This window comes from Passer domesticus, chromosome 2 (assembly GCF_036417665.1).
Source record: "Passer domesticus isolate bPasDom1 chromosome 2, bPasDom1.hap1, whole genome shotgun sequence".
In the NCBI taxonomy this organism is placed as follows: Eukaryota; Metazoa; Chordata; class Aves; order Passeriformes; family Passeridae; genus Passer; species Passer domesticus.
Genome location: NC_087475.1, coordinates 82,126,532 through 82,150,618, shown reverse-complemented (window position 1 = coordinate 82,150,618; position 24,087 = coordinate 82,126,532). Strand labels below are relative to the sequence as shown.

The 24,087-nt window shown below is 37.9% G+C and overlaps 1 protein-coding gene across 8 annotated transcripts in view; it reads right to left on the bottom strand.

The window, feature by feature from the left end:
* The window catches only part of GRM5 (glutamate metabotropic receptor 5), a 244,074-nt gene that overhangs the window by 28,797 nt on the left and 191,190 nt on the right, over positions 1-24,087 (bottom strand). For all 8 annotated transcript variants that reach the window (XM_064409584.1, XM_064409583.1, XM_064409576.1 and 5 more), the window contains 4 exons: positions 20,942-21,188; positions 15,749-15,917; positions 12,100-12,226; positions 775-1,714 (listed from right to left, as the gene is read on the bottom strand). In XM_064409584.1, coding sequence (XP_064265654.1) covers positions 775-1,714; positions 12,100-12,226; positions 15,749-15,917; positions 20,942-21,188 — 1,483 coding nt within the window. The remainder of the gene's footprint in view (positions 1-774; positions 1,715-12,099; positions 12,227-15,748; positions 15,918-20,941; positions 21,189-24,087) is intronic.

Below are 24,087 nucleotides of genomic sequence, written 5' to 3'. Positions count from 1 at the left end.
TTAGTGTTCACTTAAGATAATTTTTATACATTTAACATACAAGTCATCTTCATGATTGCTGAATTCAAATACTATATTAGGAAGAAACAAAGATCTGTTCAATGGCAGGAAGGGTAGTCAGAGCAGAGCCTGTGAGAAGCTGAATTTGTTAGCATTAGGAAGACTTTTACAGAAAAACGTAAGGAAGAGAAGATAGGTGAGGACAAAAAGAAAGAAATTAGGAAGAGATAGTATAAGAAAGGAAAATCAAGGGAGCAGGAGCTAAAAGGTGTAACAGAAGAGCCATACAGAACAAATGCTCACATGCTTTGGAGAGGCTGCTCATGATGACTCTTGTGTTTAACATTACACCTCAATTATGGAGCTCTAGCAGCAACCCTGTTGTCTTGCTGCTGTCACTAGAAGCAACATACAGACACTATGAAGTTCATTTAAGGGAAAGAGATTGTAAATGGATGCGTTCAGGACAAGGCAATGAGTTGTATTTTTTCTCTTGGTTTTTTTTACTCCTACAATCTTGTTTTTCTCTCTAGATTAATGCACTGTTGTCACAGCCAGCACTTCCAACTTTGTTTTCCCATTGCTTTTTCAACAGTTTTTGCACAGCATTTTGACTAAATCAACCCCAAAACTTGCAGATGTGGGACAGAGGACTCACTCTGCTCCCAGTCCAGAGGCAAAGGAGATTAGCACACTTCCCTTTGTCTTTCCACTATTAGTAGCTTTCAGAAGATGACAATTGCCTCCCCACATTCCCACATTAGAAAGCTTTACCTAAGTGTTTCACCAGATGATCCCCTTCTTTTCCACAGGTTCACCAGGCTGCTGGAGCGGCTGGCGGCTGAAGACGACTTTCCATCCCCGACGTGCATCCGGACTACCGTCGATGTGGTGAACGCACTGCGCACATTCCTCTCTGGCTTAGCGAGGATGATGTAGACCTTGGGCACAAACATGCAGCCAAGGGCCACCGTGGCACTCAGACTCACTGAGAAACACATGGTGATTATCTTGTAGTTGCTCCCAAAATATATTGGCACAAAAGCCAGCCAAATGATGCAGGTGGTATACATGGTGAAGGCAATATATTTTGCTTCGTTGAAATTAGCTGGGACATTTCTTGTCTTAAATGCATAAAAGGTGCAGCTCAAAATTAATAACCCATTATATCCAAGGGGAGTCACAACACCCAAGTTGGTGGTGTTACAAATCAGGTAGACCTCTCGGATGCTTGGGTAATCATGCATTATGTCTGGTGGCTCCATTATAAAGAGGGCAACTATAATGCCTAGTTGTATACATATCAAGATAAATGCAATGACCAGCTGGGCGCAGGCACTCATGAACCTAGGTTTCTTTGTACAGATTTTCTTCTTGCTTCCAGCCAGGATTCTTGCAATGCGGTTGGTTTTAGTTACTAGAGCAGAATAACTCATAGCCGGCGAGAGGCCGATGCCAATTCGCTGAAGGTAACAGTAAATCTGTTGAGGTTTTGCAATCAGACAGAAAGTGCACAAGTAACCCAGGCAGATGCCGGCCAGAATGATGTAGCAAAGTTCTCGGCTGGATGATTTGACCACTGGAGTATCACGGTACATTATGAACACAATTGTAACAAACAGCGTGGCCAGCAGACCCAGACATGCAAAAACAACGGCTGCAATAGGTTCGGGGTCGCCCCATCTGAGATACTGGACTGGGATGAGGTCACAACCTGCAGAAAAGAAAAAGAAAAAGAGAAAGGTAAACTGAAGTATGTAGATGTGAGATTCTTTAATGACAGTTAGAGGTTTTCCTGGTATTTCTCTTCTTTTTTGCTTTTCAGGAAGCTGCCATTGTGTGGAGTGTAAGTTCAGATTGTGTTAAAATAAAGCCAATATAATGGCACAATAAGTACATTTCAATGATAGCTTATTTCAGTAATACACTTTATCTGGAATAGAACATGATGACCAAGCTGATTAAGATAAGTCACCGCTCATAGTGCAGATTTACCTTTAAATTCTATGAAATATAGGAATTCATGAACAAATTTCTGGAGCAAGTTGGACTACCTCAGTTTAAAATGCTTCAGAGTTTGCTGCTTATTATTTACACTTAAAGGTCTAGATGTCAATCCTACTAATTATACTGTACACTATAAAGGATATTGGTATTTGCTTAATGATTGTGGAGAGAAATCTTGCAGATTCTAACTGTCAAAAAAAAAAAGAGAGTGTTTCTCAGATTTGCTACCTTATCTAGCTTATGAAATAAAATTGAAGTTAATAAATTAGCAACAAAGCTGAATTAGCAGGATACTTGTTTTTCAGTTTTTCATAGGATTCAGTAAATCATTCTATTTATCTGGGTCATAGAAAGTAAAAAAGGCTTTTAATTCTACAGTGTACAGATCAATAGACAGGAGTAAAAGCTGTCAAAAAACATGTTGCTGGCATCCCTTTTCTTCCCTCCTTTGTGTATGCACTGTTGAGGCTGGATAGATATTTCTGCTTTCTGGACAGTGTATGATCTCTTCCAGAGTTTCTGGGCAGACTTAGTTGCTGTGTTGCTGACTACAGCCATAAGCATCTATCCTTGCATTTTATTTCCAAAAACTGAATCTCCTGTTCAGATCCTTTGACTTTGCTTGTTGTCATGACTTTTACTCAGGATGCTGATGGATTCTGTGTCCCGTGGCACAAGAGTATATTATACCAGTGCCTACCAACAAAAGATTTGTTCTCTACTTTCCATTAGCAAGTGATATCCAGGCACTTCCTGGGAAGCAGGGCTTCAGTAAATGTAGCAATTTCTCCAGAACAAAAATGTCATAACAAAAAATGCACACACCCACACCTTTCTCTTAGGTTTTATTGCTGAGCAGACATTGTATGGTACAGGATATCCCTTTGGTCAGTTTGGGTCAGCTGTCCCTGCTGTGCCCCCTCACAAGATCTTGTTTATGCCCAGCATAGTGGTGAGGGAGGAATGTTGGAGAGATAGCCTTGAAAAAAGACTGCTGTGTTATCAGTGTGTCTCTAGCTACCAATGCAAAGCACAGCACTGCGAGGGCTGCTATGGGGAAAATGAGCCCATCTCAGCTGGACCCAGTAATAACAAAGGGGAGGATCTTGATATTCTGGAATACAACTTCCTGAAAAAAGTGGACATGCTGGCATTGCCAGCCAGGGCAGGACAGCAGGGAGTGGACGATGGAATTGAGAAAATGCAACTAAAATCTTTTATTTCTCCTATACTTTCATTAAGCTTGATTGCAAAATCTAAATGGCTTCAAAATTTTGTGGTTTTGTAATCATGTTGCTGTCTTCTGGTTAGATCATGTAGGGGAGTGTCATTCTGACTTCTGGCTTGTGACAAGGCACTTCACCCTGTGAAGGTGGAGTGCCAGGTGCACACATCTGTATTTTCTGCAGTGAGCGTAGTTAGGACTGTCTGCTGGATATTTGGATGCCAATAAATTTCAATTAATTAGGCAACCTAGGATCTCAATTAATTGATGAGCAGGAGTAAATGTAGATATCAGGACTATAATTTGGGAATTTCTACATGTGAAATCTGTTGTATGCCTTTTCCTGCATTTTGAGTTTAGAGTTTTCCAAATCTGCCACTAACATTCTTACTGGCAAAAGTAATTTCATGAAACAGTATGGTTAAATATTAGGCCTTTCTTCTCTAAGCATTTTTGCATTCTGTGTCTCTACAGAAATAATATTTTTGAAGATATAATACCTTCAATCAGGTGGCAAAAGTACAAGGCAGATACTTCTGTGTTCTTGAAGAGAGTGGAAAAATCAGTAGGATTGGGGTCAATGAGTCTTTGACATTAGTGCAATTAAAGTATACAAATTTGCAGTCACTTTTGTGTAAGAGAATTGAGTTCCTTACTGAATACAGATTAATTTGCTATCCATACTTGCCTGCTTTGATGTGAAAAGCTTTTTCTTGCATTAAAAAAATTATTACCACACCTAAACGCAAGAAAGACATTAGATTTTCATGAAACATTTTCACTGCATTTTTAACTCTTGCTGGTTTTATGGGTTTTCTTATTTAGTATTCAGTGTGAGAGGGATACTGTATTTCTTTCTGACTTTTTCAAGTTTAAAGTATCACAGTAATCACATCATAAAAATCAGGATTTTACACAAGTGAGAGTAGGGGAAAAGGGTGAAAACAAGAAGGAATCCTCTCTTATCTGCACATATCCCACTGTGGGTTCTTCCCCAGGAAGTTTTATAAGTAAATGACCTCTAAATCTATTTCTGATTTTAGCAAGACTTAACTAATATATTGTGGAAACTAATAGGTTCCAGCTTCTAACACTGCTACATATTCTAGACAGGAGATTTGAAGAGAAAAGGTCTTTATCTGGCAGTTGGCCTTTGCATGCAGACAATGATATAGGGGCTAAATTTTGCCTCATTTCTAACATTGTAGCAGAGGTGAATCATAACCAAGTGTTTCTCATTAGTTTCAGACTATTTCATGCCTTCCTTGCTTTATTACTCTTTTTTACATTCTCTTGATGAAATACCTGAGAAAAAAGTTGAAAACTTGTCGTATTTTTTCCCATCACTGAGTATACTTTACAAGGAGATTGCTAAACTTTGCAATGATTTATTCCTCAATTAAGATTTAAAGACTGGATTATCTTTACAAAACAATGATTGGTGAAGTTTTCGTATAATAATTTTACAGGTAATGGTTTCTGACAATGGCACTTTTCAGAGAAGGACAACTAGATCAAGTAAAAGAAAGATGGGAAAACAGCACTGTCAGTGTTCGTGTTAGATTGATGACCTGGACTATACCAAGACAAAAGCTGAAAAATGGTACCACAAAAAGAACTCATTCTTGTCAATGGCCATGACAACGCCCCACAGCCTATCTCTTACACTTTATCAATATCTCCAAATGCCTGGAAAATTTTCTCTCCTAGCTGGCTAAGAAACAGGTAGAATAAAGCCAGTAGTCTTGCCTATGGTGCCCAGTCTTGTCCTATGGTGCCTTAGTGTGCTGAGCCACTAAGGTGGTCTTTGGCTTGTGGAAAGACTGTTTGGACCCAGTCCAATTTGGAGCAGGTGTCGAGTTGTTCTGTGCTCAAGGATGCCTGGAGCTGCAGTAAAATTGGCATAAAAGTGCTATTATGCTCTGCTGGCCAGAAAGATAGCCAGCATGGAGCAAGACACCAGATAAACATGTGAATAGCAAGATGAACAGATAGAAAAAAAACCAGAATTTCATTTAATATGCTAGGGAAAGGTTTTCTTGAAGGACCCCCAAAAATCACCAAGAAAATACAGATCAGGATGTCTAAGGACCTTCTGAGAATAAAAGTAGTTTTTGATATTTTGGAAAAGCCTCTAGCTACTTCATGGATGGACTAAATTTTGCAATGAACAAGGAGAAGAAATGCTCTTAAAGGCCTGATGGCTGCCATAGGTCAATTCGTAGGTCTATTAGTATACTGTCCTCTTTCTGTAGAGGCAAATTTGTCCCTTATATCTGATCTTTCATATTGCATTAAAATGAGTTCATCTGGGAGAAAAATTTACAGATATAAAGCACTATATTATAGACCATATTTTTGGATATTATTTTGGATTTGATTCTTAGTGTGGTTTTAATTTGTTATTACAACCTTGACACCTAGAAGATGCCTTCAGCATCCATAAAAATGTATTGGCTTAGCATTGAGAAATCCCTTCCTTGGTAACCAGTACAAAATACATAACTAAACTATTTTCAAAGGCAAACTTGATAGAACAGGGACTGTGAATATGATTGACTCTGAAAAGTGAAGGAAATTCAATAACTTCTCTTAAGTTAACATCGTGAGCTAACGCTTACTGAATCTGCACATGGAGACTAAAACTGGCAGAAAATTGCTAGTTTAGTAAATTCTAAATATTTTTTAGTTGGATTTGGCATCCTGGTCAACAAGTTTGACCTGTTAAAAGAGATTTGGTTTCCTTGGTAATTTTTCAGACATCCTTCCAAGGTTATCAGAAGTCCAGACTTCAAGGTTGAAACACAAACAACGACCTAACCATATTTTAGTAATGAATGTGTCTTCATATGGTATTTAGCACTCATTATTCAAAGTCTATTTATGTTATGAAATTAAGTATTTTATATCAATGCTACTAAATTTTTCTCTCATTATAATCCCAAAAGATGGGAGAGGGATATCTTCATTAGTTATTTAGGCTTCCACATGTATGGAAAGCTGAGATGCAAAAACGTGAACATCAGAATAAAAACCTGCATAAAGCTGATGGGGTAGATTTTATAATTTTTTTTTTCCAGACCCCAACATTATCCAAACAGAGGACTACACTCTCCAGAGTCCTCGGGGACATATCAGGCCCCTGACCTTCACATGGAATCTGGACCATCTGAAGGGAGAGAAGACATTAACATGCCAGAACTTTGTTCTGGTGCTATAGTAAATTACTGTAGTCACCAGTCCTTTGCCCTACTCTGGTGGGACCTTTTGAACTTGCTACAAAAGCAGGGCATGCAGAAGTGTCTTATCTGCTGCAGCTCCTGGACTGGCACATTACTGAAATTATCAGCAAAGGTGGCTTTGCACAGTCAAGAGAGGCAGCTGAAGACTGGGCATGTGTGTATTCTGCCACCTCTGCAGGGCAGGATTTGGGGTTGATCACATCTTAAACCATGAAGACTACAGCACCTGCAGCTCAGGGGCTTGAGTCCCCAGTAACTGGATATGTAGATTTAGCTGTGCATTGCAGTAAGAGGTAAGGCAATGAATCTTTGAATAGTACATTAAAGTTACTTTGTGACCATATGGGAAATTACTCTTTAATTACACAAGTGTGCAGAATGATGGGAACAATGGATGAAATACAACAATCAGGTCTATCCTTATGCCAGTTCTACTGTTTTGATTTAAGTTTCACTAAAAATGCTGGCTCTGTGTGTTAATGTTTTTTTCCAAATGCACACTTTCCATAACATAAGGCACAATTACAAGTGGATCCTTCTGGCTTTGTTTCCTAGTTCCTGTTCATCTGGCCAGGGAGCCTCCAAGCACTGCTTGTTGAGCTCAGCAATATTGAATGAGCTCACTCGAGCCTGAAGTGCTGTGAGGCTCACGCTGGACTGGAAGCTGAAGTTCACACCCTATCTGGAACAAGCTATTGAGGGAAGAAATGTGTTGCAAACCCAGAACCAAGGGAGCAGAAAATGAGATCCTGGTCATAATATTGCCACCTGGACCCTTAACTCATCCACATATACCTTTTTCAAGAGGAATAGAGTGAAAGTGACTTATAGCAATGATTACATTTCCTTCAGAGTAAGAAATAAAAAGGAAAGAGAAATAAGGGGCACAGAAAACAGGACATTATTTCTGCTGATGTGCATTTATAACACTAGAATTAACCAGAGGAAAATTGTGTTTTCTTACCCTCGGTCTCAATTATAGCCTTAACACTTATGATCAAAAAACAGGATCCTAGTAATGTTTCAGCAGAAAAATCAATGTCAACACAGACTAGATTGTGTTCTGACCTATGTCAGATAATCGCTGAAATCACCCATGGCTACAACATTTTTGCAAGAGGGAATATAAGAAAGCAGCGTAATGGGAGCAAGCAGATACCCTTTGAAAATATTTTGGGCAAGAGATTAATCACCTTTTGTTTGAGTGAGGGGCAGAATCCAGTCTTATGAGAAAACTGAGGCTCAGACCCTGCCGCACACATTTTTCAGTGCTTTCCATCCAAGGGTTTTTTGGATAATCCATCTCTTATCTATTACTTCCAGATGGGTAGCAAAATCACACTGTTATCCTGGCTTTACTGTACTTTATTTGGTGAAAGCATTTTTGTAGCTATAGAAAAAAATACATATTTCTGATATATACTCTCATCCTTGAATGACAAAGAAAACATTTCAAGAGGTGTAAATAGTTAAGCTCCTATTTTCATGGGAATCCAATTAAGAAAATCAAATAGTCAGCATATTTGGAATACACAGAGCCTGAGAAAAATGTCAATACAACCTGAAAATAATCCAATCGTCACTGAAATTAATATAATCTAATTTTCTTGCCATTCCTGAGGTGATTAGACAAAACTTTGGTTTTGGTATTGTTGTATGCTGTCCTTGAACATCAGAAAGACAGAATAATTGCTTCTTTCTCATCCCAAAAGGTTGTTAAATGTTATTGGTAACCGAACCAAGATGCTCATACATACACTGGAAAAGCTCTGAGACATTGAACAAAATTTATTTGGTCTTTCTAGAGCACCATTTTGGATGCAGAAGGTCACATCCTCAGATTCTCCTAAAGCTTTTGAAAAGTTAGCATCAGTGTTGGTCATCAGCACTAAGAAAATCCCTTCACCTGTATCTAAACTTGTGTGGCACCTATTTCTTTTCCACCTGCTGTGAATATAACACAAAGAAGAGCTTTGAGGAAGAGAGGAGTGACTGGCATCTACTTCTGGACTTAAACCACTGAGTTCTCCCTGCTGTAGCTGGGTCAGTGGCTCAGCTTTACATTAATGTGTTGGCCACATTAATGTGTAAATTGGTGCTGTATTGTATGGATGCTGCCAACACAACACATGGGGACTTAGAGGGCTACAGCAGATTGGGAAGCATAACTCGATATTAAGCCAGGAGGAAGAAAATTACTTCTGGTACATGTTGGGATAGTATATATAAATCTTAAGAGAAGGAAGGAACTTTCTAGGTTTCTGTGAAAGGAGGAGCCTGATCCCTGGGGAATTTTGCATGCAAAAGCAATCTGAAATTTGTGACAGAATAAAATGTGGGCAGTTAACATTCTCTTTCTTGCCTCACCTTCACTTCTAGGTGAAGAAATTTTCCAGTAACTGATTTATGGAAGAGAAACTCTTGCTCCCACTTACCTTTTCCACTACCTTTGGGTTCTCTGTGCCTTTTTGTACTTCAGCACTTCAACATCTTTTTCTGTTCTGAGAATAACTTTGTTTTTCTACACATATTGCATCCCTTCTGTCTTCCCCCTGCTGCATCTGACTTCTGATATTCCATAGGTGGCTGAAAAAGTGCATTAATCTGTCTTCCTTTCTATCAGTAACATCCCTGCCATTACATGTTTTATTTAGTGAACTTTGTGGCACAAAACTGATGCTGATCATTGAGCATAAGAAAGATGTAAGTAATGTTTTTTTATGTAAGCCAAGAAAGGATTCCAAATAAGTTTTTATCCAAGGTCAGATCTCTGGCAAACAGTGAGGTGCAGCTCCATGTTGAAAGCCATTTCAGGTGCATGGCTGATAAATTTACAGGACTCTCATCTGAAAGTGATCATGCAGGGAAGATTTATTCTAATGAGGTTTTGTATGTGTAGCCTTGTGGAGCTGACATTCCCTAGGAAATGGCTTTATCCAGCAGCAAAGAGACTTAGTATGCTGCAGTACCAGATGTAGGGACATTTCAAGGAGATTGCTGTATACTTTAATAAACAGAAAGGAAATTTCCTTAACAGAATAAAAAATACACCAACCTCTCCTTATTTTAATGTACATTTATTACTAAATCCTATGTTTTAAACAAGATTGAAAGGCAGTTTTTTTATAAGCACAAAAGTTGGCACTAGGAATATGATCATTAAAAATACAGCTCATTATTTTGTATGGATTAACTGGGAATTGATTTATTAAAATCTCTTTGTGATACAAAGTTAAATAAGACAAGATTCAGCCATCATGCTGATAATGAACTGGGTGGGGACCAGGCAGCTCTGAAGTTGTGAGATGGGTGTCCTATTTATTAATAGGAGGGCACATTCCACCAGCTGTGCTCATGAAGGCCAAAGGGCGGGGTGTTTGGCTTCCAGATAGGGCCTGCCAAATTTGTGCCTGACTGAGGAACAAGTGTTAGATCTCCTGAGGAATGTTGTTTGGCACTAATGTCAAGGGTTCTTTTGTGTACAGATTGGTTTTAGTCCCCATAAAGGCATAAAATACATGTCTGATGCCAGAAAAATGGTTTGCAAAATGTAATTTTGCAAACAAACACAAAATGTTTGCTCATGTAATGCACAAATCTTCTGGCTTGAGTAAAAATACAACTGGTTTCCTTTAAAAAAATCACTGATCGGTGGAAAACCATTTACTCAACCTATGAAAGTTTTGTGGGCCCAACCCATCCCACTTTTCCATTCTGAGGGCAAAGTTAGACTTTCAGAGGGTGCATCCTCCCAGGAGACCACAACACCCTGTCGTCGAACATGGAACATGGTGAACCATGCTTGCACCATGGAAATTTGTATGTCCTAGAGAGCCAGCTCAAAGCACAGAGCCTGAGGGTCAACCTGGGTCCTGGTCACTCCACTTTGCCTTACATATGGTGCTTAGTGTCTAATTACACAAACTTCACCAAGTCAGCTGACAGTTCCTTCCCCCCACTGGTTCTCTGTCTTCTTTGGTGGCACATGGAACAAATGCCCTCCTAACTGACTTGTTGCAGCTCCTTTTTTAGCTGATCTATGCTGGGTAAAACCTCAGGTGCTCACCTAAACATGGGCATGAGCTGGGATCTACAATACCTCAGACAAAATCCCTGGAGGCTGAAGAGCTGACCAGTTGCACTAGTTGACCTTCATGAACTGACCAGCCTGGTGCAGTTACCTGGTCCCTACAGAATGGCCTTTGGAATCTTCTGAGAAGTGTAACTCACATTGTAACCACACCCTCAATACTCTGCTTTTGGGGACATACACAGTCTGTTCTCTTTTTCTCCCCTTCTCCATTCTCCAGGCACAAGAAATCTTTCCCTGAGAGAAGAAGGCTTTGCTGGCTGATTGCTGGTTGCCCAGGGACGCAGAACTGGGGGAGCATGGCTATGGGAGCATAGATGCGCAGAACTTGAAAGTCCATTTTACTGCTAGTCCAGTTTTCTCAGTTGAAAGGTGTTTTTCTTGGGGAGAGCGTCATGTTTGACATTTTCTGAAAAGTACCCCATCAGTTCAATTGTAAAATAATATTCTTGCAATAATTTGGTAGCCAAGCTCCTTTATCACAGCAATGCAACAGTCCTTAAACAGGAAATACAGTAAATAAAATTTGTAAAATAAAATGCAGTAAATAATACAGGAAATACAACAAATAAAATCTGTAAAATAAAATCTGTAAAAACAGTAAATAAAACCTGCCTAGAGGCCAAACCTTGCCTTATGCTCTCCCACTTACATAAGTTCATGCAGCAAACTGCATTTTCCTTTGTCTTCCCTCACACCTCAAAGTTTTTCCCCTCATCCATAGAAACTATATACAAATCTGGTCTGTGACGTCTTCTAGAAAAAAAAAACAAAGCAAACCTGTCCTTTCTCTCCTTGTCTATGTGAAGCCTGGCACAGTGAGAACATGATCCCTGAACAGTGTTTTGAAGTGGTTTGTGCCCTGAATGATTGAATACTTGAATTCTGTTTCTTACTCATAAAGAAGAGAGGTTGTAGGATACAATGTGCGAGTATTTTATCTCCAGAGAGGCCTAACTGGTATTCTGCAAGAGCATAGAGGTCTATGCCAAGGCAAAGATGAACAGAGTCTTCTGTGCTCCAGAAGACTCTGATGAATAAAGGACTAAAACCAAAGTCTGTTTGGAGAAATCAAGCTTCTAGCTGCAGGATCTACAACAACTAAATCAGAACTTTGTCAGATTACAAAAGAAGATAGTACATTATTCTTCTGCTTGGGGGGATAACAAAACTCTTAAATTTGATCTTTCTTAATAATTTCTCTGATAAGCACTTATTTTTGTATCTCTTTTGGGAAGGGTAAGATCTGTATTACCACCTAAGGGTTAGGACACGACTGAATACAAAACCATGACTTTTTTTTTATTATTTCAAGATCTAGTAATTCAGATCTTTAGAAAGTTGTTGAACTATGAGAATAATTCCTGGATCAGGTTCGGAAGATAAAGATCAGCTTCAGTCCAAATTTTAACTTTATCCCCATGTTCCCTGTGACCAAAACCATCCTCACACTCATCTGTATCTGCCATTTGTTTCTTCAGCTCATTAGATGAGCACTTTCATTGACAACACAAGCCCAACCTCATCTCATTTACCTGTGAGCTCCTCGTTGGGCCAAGAGCCAAGCTGGCAGGCTTTGCATGTGTATTCATCAGAGACATATTCATTTTCTTTACAAGGAGTGCAGGTCCAACAGCAACTCACTTCTCCTTTACGGATCACCTGAGACAAAAATTGACATTTTGTTTTAGTAGCATAAATGCACATTCATGCTGACCCAGTCTCTAATTTAATTTTTAATGCATTTTTTCTAATAGAAAAGTTTTTGAAATTTAATTATTCCTTTTCATGATATGTTTTCAAAGATAAAATGTGACAAAAGTCCTTAGTTCTCCTATCATGTAGGTGCCAGAAGAAAGAATCCACCAATCCCAGAGAAGTATAAGTGGAGGTACAGAATGACAAAAAAGACGGGCTTTTTCCCTCTTAGAATTTGCAAAGCTCCATAGATGTCAATGTGCCTACAGAAGTCAGTGCATGATATGAAGACACATAATTCACTCCAATGTGGTCCATGCAGAGAAACATGCCAACAGTACTATGTCCCTAAATGTTTGCTACCCAAAGACTTTTGGGTGCTTATTTTTCATCCAGTAGTGGCTGATTTTTTAAAAATTGAATTTTCCAGACAGCAAACTGAGCATGCTTTCTCCAGAGCGATTTAATTACTGCATTTCTAATCACCATTTAAAGGTGAGAATCTTATCTTTCTCCATTCTAACATCTGACCTGATTACTCATTTCATAATTTACTATCAAATGTTATTGCATGCTTAGGATTCAAATGGAAGTTTTTAAAGATCCTTATTTATCATCTCTGGGAACATCTGTGCTTCTTGTCAATATGTCTTGCTTTTGAAATAAAGTATTCCCATTTTCTCTCCTCTTCCCAAACAGTTTACAAACAAATATTCCCAATTATAGCATAAGAAATAGGATGACTTTTATAATCTTTTGCAATGATGAATTCAGAATGTGTGTTCAAAGCCAAATGTCCTTATTGCAGTTTTAATTAAAAAACCAAACATGTAAAGGAGCATAAGCAAAAATAATGGATTGCTCTTTGCAATGCTGCAGTGAAAAACAAATTCTATTACCTAATTTTCATGACCAATATGAGGACTTGAAAAACTTCAGATTTTGTGGTTTGGTTGGTTTTGTTTTGTTTTGCTTTTAATTGTAGATTATGGAAAGAAAAACAGCAACGCCAAAACAGTTAAATTGATGGAAAGGCTAGAAGATCATAGGTGATTTATTCTGCAAGAATTGAGACTAGATTTACTTGCAAAACAGAATATCTGTCCTCCAGAATAAATCAAATTTTGGGATTTCTTTAATTTTGAAATAGAACAAAAAGTTAAAAAAATGACAAATTTTTTTTGTATTTGGGAAAATCAATTTTTAGAAAACTTGTACTAATTTCAAGGAACATATTTTGATTACCTTGACACGTTATAAAAATCCATAATTTTATTTTTATAAAATAGTCAAGAAAATAAAATGGAAAAATAAAAACCTTATGTTATCAAAACACCTAAAATTCTATATGAACAATTAATTTACCCTTTTCCATGCAACTTTCGGGTCAATGAAGATCTTCTGTAAAATACTTGGCATTTGACAAATCAATCAGGACACTGGTACACTGATCATTTCTCCCCTAGAACTTTTCTTACCAGAGAAGGATTTTGTATCCTCCTCTAGAAATCAAGGTAATTGTTCTTCAAGACTCAGAGTAAAGTCAGACTTTTTTTGTGTTAAATTTCTTAGCCAGCAATTTATTCATCCTATTATTTTTTATTTTCTGCATAATTCTTTGTTGTATCACTTAACTGTAAATTAATTTTTCTGTCCCTTTTAAGAGAAAAGATTATCTTTAAAACAAATATTATTTTCCTTTCCCCTTGTCATCACAATCCTTTGAGCCCATATTTATTTAGATGATCATATGTCCACACTATTTCAAATTTATAGAGTTGGGTTGTATTTGGGTTTTATAAAATCCTGTGGGTAGATTCACCAACTCTAGCTGAATGTTGGATAGCTGAACTCAATGTTTTAAATTCCTCCATAATAACTCAGTCACACAGGAATTTGCAGGAAAACCACCACAGAGCTTGGTAGGGTCAAGGTCCCACCATCATCTGCGAAGACCATGAAGAGAAAGACTGTCAGGTAAACTCTTGAGATTTATGATCAATAACAAAATGAGATGCAAACAGAATAGTTCAGACACTGGGCTTATATCTAAGTGTATGATGACTTGGCTTCATAGTGAAGGATCCTCTTAAAGGAATCCTTGGCATCATGGGCAGAAGGCAGAAGGTGTTAGTGAAGACCACAAGATACTTCTCTTCAGCTGTGTTGTGACAACAGATCATGAAGGAACTCAGAGCAATGCAGTTCTGAAGATGTTAGTTTGTCCACTCTGTCCTCCCTGTGTGACTGTGCCTGGAGCAGGCTAACAAACCCAAGTTTAGTGACTGTGGGAGCAACTTGTTCCACCTGCTTTTATGTGCAGTTATTATGAGAACACACCTGCAGCAGGTCTGTTCTCATCAGAACCAGCCGTCCTGTCTGGGTGTCTTTTACCCTCAATGAAGAGAAAGAAGTCATTCTACACCAAGCTTGATCTCAGCTATTTGCAAAGCCTACACAAGGGTGAGATGACTCCTCATCTGGCACAGCATATTATTCATAAATCCGACATAATTCCTTATGTTTACACTGGAGAAAAATACAATTGGTCTGATGAAACTCACTTAAATTACTCTGCCAAAGACTAATTAGTGAATCAAACAGGGTGACCATGTTCTAAAACTCTGTAAAACTAAGACTAAAGAGATTCATTTTGTGCTGCAGAGACTGGTCACGCTCCCACCAGTCCCTCTCTGCAGCTGCTTCCCAATTTTCAGTCATGCTGTTTAAACACATGAGAAAATTGAGCTTCCAGTGAGACTTGTCAGAAATCACACCTGATTTTTTTTATGGTTGAACATGCCCATCTCCTCATTCCAATGGCTTTTATATACATGACTGCAAGGAAAGCTACAGACTTGCAGTATTTTAACTGTTCTGCAGGATGCTGAAGGAAAATATTATATAATTAATATATGACAGATTCATCTACAGTCCTTGCTCCAGCATGGAAAGGGAGGAAATAAAAATAAAAAACCTGTATGATTAAAAAATATGGAACCTACACTTCCTGAAGCTTGAAATAGTGGTAATAGTTGATGTTCTCTGATGGTAGCACAGACTTAAGGTCTGATTAACAATGTTCCAGTCTGTGTGACTATGTCTAGCATTGAAATAGTAGCAATTATTATTTATAATTTACCTGCAAGTAATTAATTGTACTGACAAGTTCTAGTCAGGGATTTGCACTCCTCTGAATCAGATGCTCTAAAAATATGCAGCAAAAAGCATCCAAACAATACCCATTTGAAAGCATGCAGAATACAAATTAAAAATCAGCAGTCCACAGAGACAGGAGTCAAGAAAATGGCAGTTTATTAAAATAGTGAGATGATTATGATAAGAATAAGAACTAAATACATAAGTCTGTACATTTTAATTTAAGTGTGGGATACTATCTCTATGTAGAATTAAGGAAAAAAACTTGCTTTCAAATTTCAAAGCTGTGCATACTGCAAGACTGAAACAAATGAAGAAAATATTTACCTTTATCTGGCCTTTTTCACAGGGTTCACTGCACACAGATCTGATGATATTACTTTTCTCTGACCATATTTCATCATCGTCCATTTTCAGCTCACCATTGTCCCAGCTGCCAACATTGATATAATCAAAGTAGTCCTTCCCCATTTGTTTAAAATTCATGATTTCATATCTTTGGAAACAGAAAAGAGAGACATAGCTGAGTTGAGGAGAACATAATGAAATATTTCAAATCAAAGGAACACCATACAGTCAAAAATCGAGTACATTGAAATGAAGAAGAAAAAAATTAAAGAATTATGAGTATGACACTATTTGAGTATCTCACAATAGTTTCTATCGTATCATAATCTTGCTTTTCCTTTGTATTTTAAGTTGGGGGGTTTGGGATGTTTTCTTTATTTTTTTTTTTTAAAGTTTTGCTTCGGGTTTACTGCTGGGGGCTTTTTGGGGTATTTTCTATCACCATAAAGAGTTCCCTGTACACTCTGGGGTTAAGTGACTATCTTTCTGAGAATTACTATTTATTTAAAGAAAACAATTAAATGAGTCAAACAGAATTACATCTGTGCAGCTTCCAGCCCTGGAAGCCAATTGCATATGGAGCCCCAGTTCCCTCTATAGCAGATGTTGAGTAATCTAAACCTATAATGCCAATTCCTAACACTATCCTCACTGTCTGCAGGTGCTTCTTCCCCTCCTGAGGGAAGAAGACAATAGATAAACTCTCAAAGTCAGGTAGAAGCAACCTCTGTGTGATCAAAAGAAAGTTCCTATGCTGTAAGACTGCAAGACGAAATTTGGTGTGGCACCCAGAGAGGAATCAGGCAATCAGGCATCACTCTTAAGGCACAGAGAGAGTCCAGGAATCTTTTTTTCTTTCTTTTGTTTGTTTGTTTGTTTGTTGGTTGGTTTGGTTTTTTAGGTTTTTTTTTGTTTTGTTTTGTTTTTGTTTTTGTGGTTTTTTGGTTTTTTTTTTTCCTTTCCCTTCTGCAACATTGCGTCAGTAAATGCTGGTCTTTTCCATCCATACAATCATTTTTGTAATTCCTTGGTGATTGAAACAAATTTCATTCCTTGTACAGTATGGTGTGGAAGAGAAAAATTATTCATGACTCAGTTCTAAGCTGCTTTTGGGTCAAAGATGGAGCTCATTAGAGTTTTTATTTTCATATTCCTCTTCCTCCTACTTTCTCTTCAGTTCCCACACTCTTGCAGAAAGTCTGTGGAGCCACGTAGGACTCACCTTCTCCTACAGCTGAACACCAGCCCACCTTTCTGCCATACAGCCCTGTTCTTTTAGCACATTTTATAAGGCGTGTTTGAAAAGTTGGGTAGGTTCTGAAGAATTTGTCCCATGCTATTCTTTGCCTCCTCTTTAGTGGAGTTGGAATTAATATGTCTAAGCAATGTGAAATTTACTGATGGAAAACAAGAAAACAATATAGACCAAGAAGGTTAAGAGAATCCTGATTTTAGAAAAGCTGCCTCATAAACAAGGAGACATCTTTTTCCTGTCAGTAGGCATCAAATTAGTCCTGAAGGCAAATCATATAGACAGAGCTGCATTAAGAGTGGTATTGTAAGAGTGTAATTTATGAAGTTCAATGTACAAATGAGGAAAATAACCCACTCATTAAATCAAACAGTCTCTCTAGTAAGATACCCTGCTGGGTTCAGTTGGAGTAGAGTTAATTTTCTTCGTAACAGTGTCTGTTATAGGTTTGGGTTTTGGATTTGTGCTGAAAACAGTTTATAATATAGAGATGTTTTCATTATTGCTGAGCAGGATTTACACAGGGCCAAGGCCTTTTTGTACTGTCAAGTGGGCAAGGAGGTCGGGAATGAATGTGAAGTTGAGAGGAGTCTCAGCTACAAGTGAGTGACCCGAGGAGTATTCAGACCACATGACATCATACTCAGTGTATAAATTAAGGGGAAGAAGGAGGAAGGAGGGGATGTTTGAAGCTATTGCATTTGTCTTCCCAAGTCACCATCATGTATGATGGGGTGCTGTTCTCTTGGAGATATCTGAACACCTGCCTACCTAGGAAGAAAGGAAAGATTTCTTGGTTTGGGTTGCTTTGCTTGTGTGGATGGCTTTTGCTTTTCTTGTTAAACTGTCTCTATCTCAGCCAATGAGTTTTGTAGCTCTTGCTCTTTCAGTTCTCTCCCTGATTCTGTTAAGGGTTACATGGGCCGGCTAACAAAAGTACTGCCAGTGTTTGACAGGCCACAGAACCTGAACCAATGATGCCCCCCAGTAGTAGTTCCATGCATACATCACAAGGGGAATACTGGAAAGGAACCCAAAAAATTTAATACAGTATTGCCTCAATAAGTCTTGTCTCTCTTCTCTGTAGAGAGCAGCATTGATGAATGGGTAGAAATAGTCAGATTCAGTAAGCCCATTGCTGCAGTGAAGGCTCATGAGTCACTGGTTCCCTGGAGGTTCCTTGAGATAATACAGGGACAGTTTGTCACTTTAGGATAGGAGGGACCAGATGGTACAATAGCACATTTCCAGCAGTGCTCTAATCACTGTGCAAAATACTTGTTTCAAAACAGAAGTGCCATGATGTTGCTAGGAATATATATTCTACTGGTAGCACAGTCAAAACATCAGCATCTTGTTTTTTCTTGCCTGTTCTTCCCTCCTCAATTTCTTCTTTAGAGTTTTGATAATATTTACATATTATTGTTATCTTCCTGAGGAATCATGGCTTCCATACTCTTTCTTTTTTTCCTGTGTCTCCTGACTCACATAAAACAGGCCTGACACTAGACTGTCTGCCTGGTTAAAACTCAACATACACATAAAGGACTTTGTAATAGGATCAGGATTCAAAGCATCTTGTAGGATTAATCTTCTGTTGTATAATATCAAAAATTATACTTTTTTTCTATACATTAAAATCCTGAGCTATCTAGGTCAGAAAGGCTTTTTATGTTCTGATTTCCTGCTTAGCACCACCACCACAGTACAGCTGTGAGGATTTAAATTCCTGTTTTAAATTCCTCCCAAGTGAAGACAGAGTTATCAGTGCAAGGAAACGGGGCAGATGAGCTGTTCCAGTATGACTGCACCATCTCCAAGCTCTTGCAAATAGTGTTTGACAGTGCTTAAAGACTATACACTACTCAAAACCTGGAAGTTAGAAATGGAGCTTCCTATAAAATCTTTTTAATCATGAATGAGTACATTTTGACTCAATGTTTTTGGACTTAAGCACACATACTGGATTTAATGATGTGACTATTGCTGGACAAGAGGGGATAAATAACTATGATTCAAAAGAAAACAAATTCTGGTACCACTTTGCAAGCACGCACAATTTATTGGTTTGAGTAGACACAAATATCGCACAAATCCAGGGAAGCTGGACCTTCTTAAAGTTGAGCTATCCTGAGGTACACATTCCACATGGTGTCTCCATGCTCTTCAGGCAACTACTTATGTCCAATTGTGACTGAGTAAATGACTTCACATGATTTAATTTCTTCATCATCTTTCTTAGAATTTATAAATATCCAAGATATTAATGTAAATTCCTTTCAACAAATGGTGCTAAATTATTCTTATTAAGAATGACAACATGAGGAGAACGAAAGCAAAAGATTTCTTTGCAATATTTAGATATTGTTATTGATGCTGTCAAGTCACATATTTGTTTTTGGCAGGTCCCACATCGCTCACTAATGCAGTAATTTTTATACAAAAGATTGATTGGAATGGGGGTAAGATACAGTCCACTGCCTCTGAGGACCTTTAAAACAAAAAAGAAATCCTTTTAAAGAAGTCTGAGATGTGTTTTAAAAAGAATTTGGACAGAAAAAAATCAGTTTTAACACCTTTCTTCAAAATTCAGCTATTTGTAAAAATAGAAACGTTTAGCAGAAGACAGCCTTGCTCATGCTAAAAAAGCTCTGAAAACAAATTTCCATCTGAAATTTTCCTAGGCTTCTGCCAGTTTGTGCCTGAGTTGTCCAATTGGCTCACAGTGCCCTTCCTTAAAGTCCGAGTCTGAAGAATTTGAAAATTTGTGTCTCCAGAAACAGACACAGGCTGCTGTGTAGGGGGATGTCCTGCTTGCTTTTGGGGAGAATGATGAATTTACAGGTTTGCAAATAGAATGAAGAAAATGCTTGAAATAGCAGAAATTTTTGGAAATGTCAAAATATTTTGACCAATGAATTTAAAATTTCCAAACCATTTCTACTAGGAAGTTAATTATTCCCTTTCTGTTCACATAAGGGGGAGGAGACAAAATTTAAATGAATATATAGGATAAAAATTTTCCCTCTAATCATCTGCTTGTATGGCACCATAACAAAGGTGTTTAAAACCTTCCAATAATGTGGACATAATGGGTTATCTCAAACAATAGTGGAGCAAAAGCAGTGAATGAGACAGAAAATACATCAAAACATAGGGAATAGATTTTGAATATTATCGTACTTGCTGTTCTTTCTCTGAAAATTCAGTAGGCAGAAACCCAGAAAAAAACCCCACCTCAAGACTGTTTCCCATGTGCATTTCTATGGATACATGTGTCATAGAAAAGCTTGTCTTATATTTCATAGATGTATGTATACATATGTATGCATGCTACCAACAAAATAAACTTTGCTTTAATTCAATTTGTTTTAGAGCTGTGCAGTATGGATTGGTAGCTTATTGTGTTATGCAACTGGAAATATTTCATTTGCAATATATGTAAGCAGGTTTTTAATAATTCTGATTTAAAAAAATCCTAGTTGCATCAGTACAATATTTCTGATATTGTTGTAGCTTTCTTAATAAAAGAGCTAAGTCTGTTATGATTGTTTATAGGTCAACCAAACCCATACACTTAGACACCCACATAAAGAGAGAAATAAGCTGTGGTGGACATCATGGCCTACAAACACAAAGGTCTGATAATTTGTTTTCAATATTAATACTTTTAAATGGTACAGATGAAAATGCAAATTATTGCAGGAAATTTTTACACCAGAAAGTCCACATCTCTAACTTGAAATGTCATAAAAAAATGCACATAAAAAAAAATAAATCTATTTTTGCAAAATGAGTACAGGAATCAGAATCGTAAAACTAGGAGTATGAGACCTTAGCTCTGTTGTAAAGTCTGCACATATCTGCTGTGTACTGTTAGCATCTCTGCTATTAAACAGTTTGACAAATGTCAACATTACCTTCCTGGTGAGTCACCATTCTCATCAAACAAGATCATGTCCCCAGAGACCCCGGTAAAGTTAGTCTTCATGAGGGATTCCAGGAGTTTCCGACCATCTATGGGCTTCATGGCATCACAGAGGCCCACGTAGCCTGGGCACAAGGACAGCTGCATGTTGTGGAGCCCGTAGGCCATGGAGTATATTGCATTGATTACAAAGCCCATCTTGGAGTCCTGAACATGCTGTGTCCTCAGAGTCATCTGGCCTGTCAGGGAACAAGCAGAGGGTTTAGTGAATAGGGCTGGGATGCAGCCAGATCTTCAGACATCTGCTGGAGGCTTAATTACTAACAGCGGAAAAAAGTATTTTAAATGTCTTAAGCAGCTCATAAAAGATGTTTTTATTGGTACACACACTGACCATATTAGAATAAAAGCAAAGAAATGAAAGTAGAGGTTTTCTTTAAATATTGTATTATCCAGATGATATACTTCTCTCTGCAACTCATCAGCTCACCTCGCTTATGTTGATTTTAGAGTGCTGGTCTTTTATGTGTATTTTTTAAAGCATGCACCTTGGACATTATAACATAATATTTTAAGGAACCCAGAAACTTCTCTCAACCTGCAGAAATCTCTTCAAACCTTCATAAATATTGGTTGAAGTGTAAATGATAATAAGAGGTTTACTCTCTAGAAACCTTATAAAAAAAGTTCCACTTCTGGAAAATCAGTGAACTCTGTTGCCCAGGGAAGTTGTCAGTGCCCCATCTGTGGCAGTGCTCAAGGTCAGGTTGGGTGGGGGCTCTGACCAGCCTGGTTTGGTGGAAGGTGTTCTTGCTCATGGCAGAGGAATTAGAACTATACAATATTTAAGGTCTCTTCCAATCCAAGCCATTCTATAATTCTATGAAAACACTTTTGTTTCAGAGACATGCAGATAATCCTGTGCAAACAGACTGACCTAGGCACCACTCCTTTACTGTACCAAAATTCCCCCCAATAACTCTCTTATCTTTTGGTCCTCTCTCTTTATGAAGTGAGGATAAAAATGCAATACAGGCAAATACATTAAAATCTGTGAAGGGTTTGACAGTGTGGGTTAGGCAATTACTCTGTAATTATTCTTTTGTCTTTCAAAGCATGATGTTTGCACTACTATTCTCTATTTCTGCTTCTGTAAAATACAAAGAAAAAAATTCATTCAGCAGCACCTTAAATACCTTTATTTTTTATAGCACACTGTTATTACTAACACAGATTTCCTCTGTTGACAGCACCAGGCAAACTAAGGAAGGGTTGGTCGGAGATTTTCTTTCCTGCTGCATTCTGGCCACAAGATCTTTAATACTGGGGAAGTGAGAAGAGTCAGAGATAAAACAACAGCATCAATGCTGCTGGATATTTATCTGACACCTAGAAAGGTTTATCTCTGGAGGCAGGACAAACAAAAAGCTCTATTAGAACATTTGTTCTGCTTTTATCTACCAAGCAGCGACCCTAGGAGTTAGGGAGTCCATTGTGTAGGCAGCCCAGAGTAAAGGGAATGCAAATAACCTGTCCACTCCATGAGAGTCTGCCTGCCACAGATGCACTGGGGAGGGGCAGGGATGCTTCTCACACCTGACCATCTGAGCTGCAGAGGAAGCACAATCCGAGAAGTATTTTATGTCATATGAAGACTGAGGCAAGGAAATGAAGACTAATATATGACTCTCAGGGTGGCACTCATCTAGTTTAACAATATCCATCCAGGAGACAAGAACCCATTCCGATGGGTAGGCACCTTTATTGGAAAAGGGTAAGAATCTCAAGCTGGTGATCAATTCTGTCATAAAGCAGCTATGACTGCGTACAAGCACACCTTTTCAGTGGTGAACAAGAAAATCACCCCACAGTGCTAATCACTAAAATCTATTGCAGCACTGGAAACACCAGAAAGGGTAACAAAACACATAGTTTGGACTGAGAAACACTGTGTAGAGGTCAGAAAATAAATGAGAGAACAGAAAGATTCCTTTTCCCTCTCTGTTTTATGTGGAAGCTGGCACCATCATTTCCAGACAACCTCAGGAGCAGTGATTATTAACATTTTGGAAGACTAATACAAAAATGAAGTATGTTAATAAAAACAAAACAAAACAAAACAAAAACAGAAAAACACACAGTGCTGTTCATTTGTTCTGTTCTACCAAGGTATTTCTTTTCCCTAATTAAAAATAATAGGCATAAAAACTGCATCAGTGAAGTACATGTAAAACCTATATTAATTGAAATTAAGTGGAAAATTGAACAAGCATATTACACTGCAATGCATAAAACTTGTTTTAACCAATTATTCATCCACAAAATTAGCACCTTACACACCATGCAGTTAATTATAGTAGCCATTAGAATGAATCAGATTTGCATTGGCAATATTATTTATCATAAAACACTATTTCAGCTTCTTTATTGCATATGATTGCTTAAAAATCTAATAACTTATTTCTTAATTCTTAGTCTCCACTGGGCTTTGTGCTTCAATTTTATGAAATTATTGTTCTGATTTTCTTTAAACACTGAATCTCATTCTGTTCACCTGATGATTTATAATGAGGCTGCTTAGCTCTTCCTAGAAGCTGCTGGCAATTGTCAATGGAGTTGTGAAGGATTTAGCTGCTATGAGAATTTTAATATACTTCCTGCAGCTGAAGAACAAATTCACCTGAGATATTAATTTTCTCACTTGGCAATACTGGGGCAAATTCAGCCTGCCAAGGTAAGTTTATAGTACCAAAAGATTCTGTATTTAAGGGAAAATCACAAAAACTAAGACAAAATTTTTTTTCCTCTTTTTAGTATATTGTAATAAAGCCTTAAAAAATGCCAGCATTAAAAAAACCCAATCAAAACCAAGTCTAAAAGTTACTTTCAACCCATTTCACAAAATATTTTCGCATGTCAGACTTGAAGCATGTAAGTAACCCTTACTTACCCCAGTAGTCCTACTAGTGGTTTTAAAGGAAGGTCGATTACACAAGCTAAAAGGAAGTTTCTCACTCAACAACAAAAACAAAAAAAGTAAAAAATATTTTAAATCTATCTCTGCAACAGTTATGATTTAGGTAGCCTTAAACACATTGTGCACTCAAGAGTTCTTGCATATTGCTCCTGCTGGAACTC